At 53.9% G+C, this 9,711-nt stretch overlaps 1 protein-coding gene across 5 annotated transcripts in view; it reads left to right on the forward strand.

Annotated features, from left to right (window-relative positions):
* The window catches only part of SIDT1 (SID1 transmembrane family member 1), a 111,085-nt gene extending 101,915 nt beyond the window's left edge, over nt 1-9,170 (forward strand). For 3 of the 5 annotated variants that reach the window (XM_019527489.1, XM_019527488.1, XM_019527490.1), the window contains 8 exons: nt 1,121-1,229; nt 1,665-1,679; nt 2,353-2,429; nt 2,841-2,887; nt 3,999-4,104; nt 5,073-5,183; nt 6,482-6,595; nt 7,662-9,170. In XM_019527489.1, coding sequence (XP_019383034.1) covers nt 1,121-1,229; nt 1,665-1,679; nt 2,353-2,429; nt 2,841-2,887; nt 3,999-4,104; nt 5,073-5,183; nt 6,482-6,595; nt 7,662-7,724 — 642 coding nt within the window. In that variant the 3' untranslated portion in view covers nt 7,725-9,170. The remainder of the gene's footprint in view (nt 1-1,120; nt 1,230-1,664; nt 1,680-2,352; nt 2,430-2,840; nt 2,888-3,998; nt 4,105-5,072; nt 5,184-6,481; nt 6,596-7,661) is intronic. The other 2 variants (XM_019527491.1, XM_019527493.1) reach the window with 1 other exon arrangement.
* The last annotated feature ends 541 nt before the right edge of the window (nt 9,171-9,711 follow it).

The following is a 9,711-nucleotide window of genomic DNA, read 5'->3' on the forward strand; positions in this document are numbered from 1 at the left end:
CCCCCCCCCCCGGTGAACCCAGGTCACTGTTTCACTGGGGATCCCAGGCTCCCGGCTATGGCAGCATGTTATTGAATACCAGCAAGACCAAAACTGACCATGACCCCAGTTCAATACTGCCCCTGAAGAGCAGCTGCACTGTTAACCCTATTTTGCCTGGATTCTGCAATGTGCAATACAGCCCACAGTCTCACACTAAGAGATGGGAGCATAGGTACAGTAACTGGTAGTGGAATTACCGGAGCAGCAGGGGACCTCTGGGCAATTCCTGTTTTAATTGCTGCAGTAATTCTGGGCTTTTTTGGGGCTTGGATATACTATAATTGCGCTTTACTGTGGAAACCCGGAGCACTGCATGGGAAGGAGGTGCTTTGAGGTGGGGCACAATACAAAGAACATACCCTTTTTCCTGTACCCACACATGCATATAGAGCTGGCTGCTGTGTGCTTCCACCCCAATGATGTGACTAAGTAGAAAAAGCTTCTGGAAGGACAAGGACCCCGGGGGAAGCATGTGGTCAGAACCCTGCTGCTGCTAAGGCGTGTTCAAATCTGAAACACTGATGGTGGATTAATGCAGCTCTGGCACGTCACTTCCAACCTTTAATTAAAGGAGACTGAACAGGGAATGCAGAGCATCCTAGGTCTCCTGGTGCAAGGGGAAACTTTGCCTGGGTGGCTGCGTGGGAAGAGTAAATGGTGGAATCTGGCAGCACATGGGGTGTCCACACCTGACAATTATTCACCCTCTTGCGGGATATATGTTAGCTTCCACTCAATGGGAGCTTTCCCTCTGCTCCCTTCTTTGGGCTCTGGCAGGATTGAGTGCTTTTATCTCAAAAGAGTGTCCCAGTTTTCTGAGGTGCAGCTCTGGTGGGACTCAGGTGCTCAGTGCCCTGCAAAATCCAACCTTTTCGTAGAGGTGCCATATCACAGAGAGCAGAGCCTCTTCGAGGCCCCCCTGGTGTGACCTCTTTGGCTGTGGTTGTTGGCAGGCTCCTCCTTACTCCTTGGCCAACCTGGCTGGTTCTGCTGGGCCTGGTGGAGGATGGGGCCAGGTTACCAATGGTGGGACCAGGAACCCACTGTTTTCTTTTCCTCCTTCCTTTTCTGCTTTCAGGTGTTTGGCAAAAACAACATGTGGTTCTGGGCCATCTTCTCAGTCATCCATGTCTTCGCCTCACTAGCCCTCAGCACCCAGATCTACTACATGGGCCGTTTCAAGATTGGTGAGCACAGAAACTGGGGAGGGAAGGGGCTCTTTGCCACGAGTGCCCCTGCCTGGACTAAGTCAAGGGGATGGGCAACAGCCCTGTCTTTCTGCCTGTGTCTGTGTTTAAGCGGGAAGTCTGCTGTCAGTGCCCCTGCAGTGTGGTCTTCCTGTTCTGCCAAGTGCATGCACCTTGGTCTCCCAGCTCCCTGTGAGCTTGCAGGGTGACCTGTCCTGAGCATGAAATGCTGGGCTTCTGAGGATGCATCCCCAGAGATGCTGTCCCCCCAGGGTATGATTCTTGTGCTAGGTCTGGGAGGGCAGCTTAGCCAGGCAGTGCTTACATGGGCTCCAGGAGCCATCTGCCCTCCAGGTTGGAAGTGCCAGTCCCCAAAGGCTGTTGTCCTCCACTCACAAACCTTTCTTCTTTGTCTTCTGCTTCCAATGGCCTCAGATGTCTCTGACACAGGTAACCAGCAGTCCCTTCCCTCCCTGTCTGGACTGAGCACGCAGAGTTGCAGTGGCCAGAAGCTCTAGCCCTGTGGGTTCTGTAGTAGTGAAAGTGCTGGTGTAGCATGTTGCACAGGAAGCATGCCTAGCAGACTGCCTCAGCAGGCAGGGGCTCTGTGCCACTCCTACCCCTGCCTCTGAAGGGCTGGCCAGTGTGTGTGCAGAAGTTTCTATTAGAGGTGCTGCAGGAGGAGCTGCCCTGCAGTAGGAGCAGCTTCCATCCTCTCTGAAATCTTCCAGCCATTTTCTTTTAGGGTGGGGATGAATTTCCTTTTGGTATTGATTGAAGGGCACCTTGTCTTTTGCCAGGCACCAGCCGCCTCCTGCAGGGTGTGCTGGGGTAGTGCCAGCACAGCAGTATTGCGGGGGAGGAGGGAGGGGAGCAGTGCCTACCTGCTGTGGCATAGCCAGGGACCAGGCAGCTGGCAGCTCTCTGAATGCCAGGTTCCCCTTGGGCCCTTGCTGCCTCCCACCCTGTGCATCCCTGAGCTGAGTGGTTGATTTCCAAACAACCCTGCTGGGGGTAGGTGCCCCAGTCCATGTGTGTTTCCAGTTGGGTCCTCCAACTTACCAACTCCTTCTGGTTTACTGTTCTGGAGACATTGGCTTTCCTGTCCTCTTTTTTCCGGCAGATTTTGGGATTTTCCGCCGTGCTGCAATGGTACTCTACACGGACTGTATCCAGCAGTGCAGCCGGCCAATGTACATGGTAGGCTCTCCCCCACCCTGGCAGTCACTCCTTTGGCAGCTAGGACATGGGCAAAGCTGCCCAGAGCTCCCACAGGGAGGGCTGGGGGCTTCTCAGAGGAGCGGTTAGAGAAAAGATTGGATTAATAAGGAAAAAAATGTCCAAAAGTCCAACCATCCTCCATAAACTCATCTTGTTCAATTCCCCTACCCTCACCCCAGTTCTGTCTTGGCCGGCAATTAAGCATGTGACACTCCTGACCAAGCTAGTGGGGTCCTTTCTGAGGGCGTTGTCATAAGGAGGTCAGCATTAGACTTGGAACAGACACCCTCACAGCCTTCCCCATGGAGTCATGTTTGTGTCTCAAGCAGCAGGTGCTGGTATTTCTGCAGCCCAAGGGGAAGCATGATAATGACTCTGCTTTCTCCCCAGGACAGAATGGTGCTGCTTGTTGCTGGCAATCTAGTTAACTGGTCTTTGTAAGTAGTGTGTTTGTGGGTGCATGTATGTGGGGGTGGGGTATGTCTGCAGGGACTCTTGAGGGCAGCCTGATAAGGTGATGTTCAGTAGCATCTGTGTTGGAGTCTTTTGGAAGCTTCTCTTGCATCTCAGTAGCATGCCTAAAAGGAAAGATGTGTTCCTGGCTTCAAAGAGCTGAAAGCAAGTTCAGTGACCTTGTGGGACTTGCTGAGCTCAAGCAAGTGAGGCCTGCTCAGCTTGTGGTTGGGAACCCCGATGAAGCTGATGGTGCTGTAGTCAGCAGTGCTGGTGATTCAGGAGGTGGCCCTGTCTTCCCCTCTGAGCCAGGACATATTGTTGGAGGGACCAGCTCTTGGATGAGCCATAAAGCCAAGGTCCTGAGCACTTGTGAATGTTCTCAATAATATTCCTGGGAATAGGTCTGTTGCTACGAATGTCCTTCCTAGCCAAGATCCCATTTGAAATAGACAGAATTCTGATCTCTGCTGATTAATGAAAGTGGAGATACTGATGGTGACAGTGAGTTCTCCTGGTTGGAGTTTAAGCCTAGCCAGTGCCCCGTTTTTCTTTCATGCCTCTGATCAATTTCAAATGGCATTTCAGCCATGTTCTTCATGTTCCCTGATCTTTGCTTGGGGCTTCTAGACAACAGCAGAATGGAGGTCAAGAGGATTGGAAAGCGCAGGCCGATGCAGGGAGAGTGGAGAGTCTGAGACTGCTTTTAAATCCTTTATTTAAAGTTGCCTGAAGGCTTTGAGCAGATGGAAGAGCAGATCAGAAGAGCCACATCCGCTGCCCAACAGTCTCACAGTACATGCCAGGGAATGAGGAGCAGCAGGGGAGCCCTATTCCCCTGGAAATTAGAGCAGAGGTGTGAGAGCCAGGATTCCTAGCTTTGTACTGTGTCTGAGTTGCTTCCCTACTCTGTGACTTGGTGTGTCCCTCTGTATTACAGGGCTGAGGCATATTCCCCTGCCAGCTTGGAGCTCTGGGAGACCAAAGGATGCCAAGGAGGGGCTCTATAGTCTGATGGGGGCAGGGTGTGGCTGACCTCTTCTCACACCTCCCTGTAAGGTTAATCTCAGTCTGTCCCTCCCTCTCTTCCCTCAGTGCCATCTTTGGGCTGGTGTACCGGCCAAGGGACTTTGCCTCCTACTTGCTGGGGATCTTCATCTGTAACCTGCTGCTGTACCTGGCTTTCTATATCATCATGAAGGTAATGGTGCTGGTCGTGCGCTTTTGGACCCTGGCCCTGCTGGATGTCTGCCTTCCAGGGAGGGATAGCAGGCAGGCATTTGACACAGTAATTCCATGTCCATGCAAATCCTCGGCTAAGGCAAAGGGGTACCATCCACCTTTTCCCTCCCCCGCTCCCAAATTCTGCTTGGTGCCTCACAAAAAGCCCATTAACTCAAGCTTTGGGCAGTGAGAGAGGCTTTCAACATCAACACACAGTTTAGTGAGGCATTGCTGTTCACCTGACAGTTGACTCTAGTCTGCCAGTGTTTGCCCCCAACTTGCCCGTGTGATGATGAAGTGATCTCCTGCTGTGCTGCAGAGGCATAGGGCAGAGGGGCCAAGTAGTGAGTGTCTGATGGAGTAGCCCAGGAGCCCATCACAACACATGACTGCATTGCTGGCTCCTTCAGGATCAGATGGGAGAGTAACAGACTGGTCCACATTAAGCCATCATAGCACCATGGCTCTCTGGAACGCCAGAGCACCCATCCTGTGGTGTCCAGTACCCATGCTGGGAGCAGATTTGGGGTGATTGCCAAACACAGTTCACTGCAGTCTGGGTGGGCATGAGGGGCTGGGTTGCTGCTAGCACCGTGGCCCTTGTGATCTCCTGTTGGTGCTGAGGAGCAGGTAGGGAAAGGCCCAGTCTGGCCATGCATCTTGAATAGAACTTATCAAACTCCTGGGCTGGCAGCAAATAAAGGGCATGTCAGGGCCCTGCAAGCCCTGGCAGCCCCAAAGGGATGTCCTGGCTCCTTGTGGAGAAGAGATGCCGTGCACATGACCCATCCTTGTGCCTCTGTTCTCAAGTGTACACGGGTTGGGACTGTCACTCTACATTGTGCCCTCTGTTGAGAACATGTGCCTGGTCTGACCTTCAGGACATGCCTTGTGACAGTGTCTTGCTGGCCTGTTCTGAGACCCTGTCCCTCTTGACCTTTTCAGCTTCGCAGCTCGGAGAAGCTTCTGCCCATCCCACTGTTCTGCATCGTGGCCACTGCCATAGTGTGGGGAGCTGCCCTTTACTTCTTCTTCCAGAATCTCAGCAGCTGGGAGGTAAAGGCCACCCATTTATTCAGCCCTGCCCATTTGTCCATCTCTCTTTCTCCTGGTTCCTCCATCTCCTTGTGCCCTGCCTCCTTCCCCAATTCCTTTTAATATCTCACAAGAAATTATTTTAGGAAAATGAGTCCTAAGCCACTAAAAATCAAAGAATGGTAACCTCCTTCAGCTCATGCAGAAGACAAACGCTGTCATGGAGACAGACCCTAAATAGCCAGTGCTGGCATAGCTGTAGCTGAGGGGATTATTTTCCATGCTGCTGATTTGCACATTCATTTGTGCCCTACTGGAAAAGGAGAGGGCAACACAGTGCTGATTCTGAAGGGGCTTCGGCTGGATGTTGGTAAAAAGACAAAATGTCACTACACCCGGGTAGGACCTCGAGGAAGCTCTCAGGACCTGAAGAATTCCTCCAGAGGGCTGTTTCTGTGGAGGGCAAATGCCTCTGCTTGTGTCATTTGGTGGGTAGTGTTTAAGGGTCTGTGTCTTTCCAGTCCACATCTGTACCTCCAGGGTTTCCTGATGTTTGAGTGCTCTCTGTCCAGTTCTTATGCTCCCTAGTGCACAGAGCACTTGGTTCAGGGCCAGGAGAGAGCAGCAGACAGCAGTGTTAGCTAAGCATTTGCCCACTTGCTAGCCCATTTTTGCATCCCATTTCCCTCTGGATTTGGGCCAGTTCAGAGGTATCTCACTGGTCCAGCAGGAATGGTTATCAGCCTCGCTAGGCTGGGCCCAGGAGATGGCAGTTGCAGGCCAGTAGCAGAGCAGGTCCTGAAAGCTGAGGCTGCACAAGTTCAGGCTGGAGCAAGGGTGCATGTTTCAACCGGGACAGGTAACTGAATATCAGAACATGTTACCTGGGGAGGGGGTGACCCTCCTTGTCCTGACACCTCTACCATGTATCAAGACCATGTGCCCTGCTGAAGGAGATGGTTTTGCTCATCCCAAAGTGATTTCTGGGCGAGGCTCTAGGGCCCATGTTGTGCAGCCTGGCTAATGGGCACCACATCTCCTGGCTCTACAGTTCATGAGGCCAGGCTTGGACATCCACCTCCAGACCCCCAATCCACTTTCCTGCCACCCTGTCTCTGTGCCTCCTCCTGGCTCTCTGCCTCTCATGTTCTCTGCCCCTCCCTCTTCCCATACACACAGACTCTTCTGCCTAGAACTGGTGAACGAGGTGGGGGGCAGAGGTGTTCTCATGTGATGCGTGCACTCAGCCAAAGGGCCCTGTCTACTTTGAGACCGAGTACTTGTGCCTGGCCACCCTCAGCTTTCTTCTCTCTCCCCAGGAGACCCCAGCAGAGTCCCGAGAGAAGAACCGGCCCTGTGCGCTGCTGGGCTTTTTTGACGACCATGACATCTGGCACTTTCTCTCGGCTGCTGCCTTGTTCTTCTCTTTCTTGGTGAGGCTTGCTACACCCCGTGCTGCCCATCCATCTCTGCTGTCCTGCCCTCTCCTCCCTCGGTTACTCCTCCTACCTCTCATCTTTCCTTTCTCCTCTCCCTAGTTCCCTGCTCTCTTCACCTTGCTAGTATGATTTGGTGGCTCCTAGTGCCTGCTCTCTGCCTCCATACCCACAGCCTGCTAGCAGGCAGCCCCCACCCCACTCAGGGCTCCTCATCCCAAGTGCCCTGCTCTTAGGGCAACACTCTTCAGCAAAGCCCTCGCACCCTTACCTATTTTGCCTGGGCTTAGGTCTATCAGTACAACTGCTTTTTCTAGGGTCAGAGTCCACACCCAGCCTGCAGCCCAGGCAGCCCTCCTGGGGAGTGAGAGCCCCTCAGACAGCCCTACCTGACCCTGTTGTGTCACACCTGTCTGAGGGGCTCCCTGGCCACTGGTCCAGGTGGGACACTCCGGGACATCTGATGAGGCCTCCAGTGCTGAGCCATCCCTGCTTCTGGGCTTTCCTAATTCATGTGGTTTCACTTTCTACTCTCAGCCCCCTGGATAGAGCCTAGGTCCCAGTTTGACCTGCCAGTTCAAGGCCTAAGTCTGGCCTGAGCCCTGGGTTTGGAACATACACAGTCATTGGGTGGGAGGCAATGGGGAAGTGAGCAGAGCCCTCCTTCTCTGCTGCTTTCTCTTTCCCTAGCCCTGCACGTTGGCTCTCTCAAAAAGGTGTGGCAGTGTCAGGAGGAGTCAGGGGTTTTGGTTCCTGCCCTGCCCCAGCAGAACTCAGCTTTATCTTCCTTTTTGTCATCTCTTGTATTACACTCCCTGTGTCTTCAAGGGGAGGGGCACCAGAGTTGCCATCAGCTCTGGGCAGAGAAGCCCTCTGGTGAGACAGCCAGGGCAGTGGCACAGCCAGCTCCCCTCCTGCTGCTCCCTGGAACCAGCTGGAACATGCTGAAGCCACAGCACTGCAGGCTGTAGGAAGTGCCTGGGGGTGGCTGACAGCCCTCCTGCCTGAGCTATGCTTCTGTTGCTGTAGCTTGCCATGGAGCCATGTGTTCATTTCCTTCCAGGTCCTGCTCACCCTGGATGATGACCTGGACACTGTGCGCAGAGACCAGATCCCCGTGTTTTGAGCAAGGCCGGGTCAGGTGCTCCCAGAGCCACTGGGGGAAGGGCCAGAGCCAGTGCCATCTGCAGGGAAGGAGCCTGCCAGTACCCATGCTGCACCAACCCTCACCAGGAGGAGCAGGGGAGCTACTCCCACACTGGCTAAAGAAACAAGGAGGCTGAGACCGGCAGGGAAGATGGAGCAGCACTTGGTCCTCCCATGCGCATGCATGGGCCAAGCCAGTGAGCATCCTCACAGCAAGGCAGAGGAGCCATCATCCTCTGACAGCTGCTGGGATGCACCACGGGGGTGAGACAACCATGGCCATGCTGACTGGAGGGAGTTGTTTCTTTCAGGGGTGACAGAAGTTGAGTTTACTGCCTTCTACAGCCCCATGTGGCCTCCCGGAGCTGCCGGGGGAGTGGGGCCTCATCACCTGGATGTAGCTCCAGGGGCATGGTGGGAAACATCCATCTCCCACCAGCTCTGACTCCTCTGCCTGCTCTGGGCTGGACCTCTGCTTCCATCTTTATCTTCTCATCCTCATGGGTGGTGGGAAGGGGCAGTGTCAAGCCGTCTTGTTCATGGTCATTCCCTGCACACTGTAGTGGCATTGCTGCCCTCAGCATCACTCCCTCTGCCTCTCTGCTTGTGCCCTGCCCTCCATGGGCCCCAGGGAGCTGCTGCTGAGGCAGCAGGAAGTAGACCAGTTCCTGGCTTCTGGCTGAGGAGGGCTGTTACACAGCTGGTAGAGCTCTAGGACAGTGAGAGGAGCCACATGTGATGGACCGCTCTGCCCAGGAGGCAGTAGCTGTCAGAGATGGTTCCTGTACAGGGTGGACTCCCCAAGAGCCGCAGTCCCAGGAATACTCTGCAAGACACAGATGTGCTGGCTTCTTTCCTGGTCCTCCTGGCCCCCTTCCCTCCTGCATATGAAATGGCAGCTTCTCTTGCAGCTCCAGTGACTTGATCAGCAGCTCTTTGTTATCACAGCCCTGTGCAAGACCCAGAGTGCTCAGCCCTCCAGAGGCAGGTGTTCTAAAGGGCTCTGTGGAATTACAGGTATAGTCTCATGAGACCAAGAGCCACTCCCTGACCGAGCGTGGGTGTCAGCTGCAAAGGAAGAGGGCCAGGTCTGGAGGTGTCAGAAGCTGCACATGAGCCTTGGTCATTGAGCACTTCCAAATGTCCAGCTCTGGGCTGGAGGCTGGCAGGGCAGATCCCCAACCTGGAGGTAGTGTGGGAGTGGGGAGCATCAATTTGTAAAACTCTGGACCAAACTCTTTCCCCCTCAGCCCTCCCAAAATACAGATTTTAGACTTTTTTTTAAAATAGCTTCTGCACCCTTCCTCTTGCCAGAACTGCTGCATTATTTAAAAGCAAAAAAATAAAAAGTTGTAAAAAGTTGCAGGCCTTGTGTTTGAAATGTGACCTGCTTTGCTCATTTTGAATTAAACAACAGAAGAAATGATTACACTTGACCTGCTGTCTAGCTTGGCTAGAAGTCCCTTCCTAGGCATGTTTGGATTGTCCATTTTGCTCACTTCTCTGTGCATGCGTGATACTGTAATGCAAAGCTCTGGCTCCTCTCACATTTCACCTGGACAAAGGGTCTAAGATGGGTTGCTAACATACAGCCTGCGGAGCCACAGGGCTTTGTCTATACCTATGCCCATGCTGGGGCTGAGCAGCAAGGAGCTGCACCAGGGCCAAGAAATCATAGAGAAGTCAGACTGGAAGGATCCACTATAGATTGTCTAGTTCAATCCCCTGCCTGAGGCAGGATCACCCTGGAAGCTGTGCCCATGCCCACGAAGGCTGCGTGCCCCCGGAGGCTAGGGGGGCACAGTGACTGCCTGCAGGTGGCTGTGTCAGCAGCGGGGGCATGGCAGCAGGGAGCTCCCGCAGGCAGCCGCAGCGGTGCTGGCAGTGGGTGTGGGCTGAGTGGGGAGCTCCTGAAGGCAGCCATGGTGGTATCAGTAGCAAGTGGTGGTGTTGGGGGGGGGGGGGGG

This window comes from Gavialis gangeticus, unplaced genomic scaffold, assembly GCF_001723915.1.
Source record: "Gavialis gangeticus isolate Ggan-Ray unplaced genomic scaffold, GavGan_comp1, whole genome shotgun sequence".
Taxonomy (NCBI): Eukaryota; Metazoa; Chordata; order Crocodylia; family Gavialidae; genus Gavialis; species Gavialis gangeticus.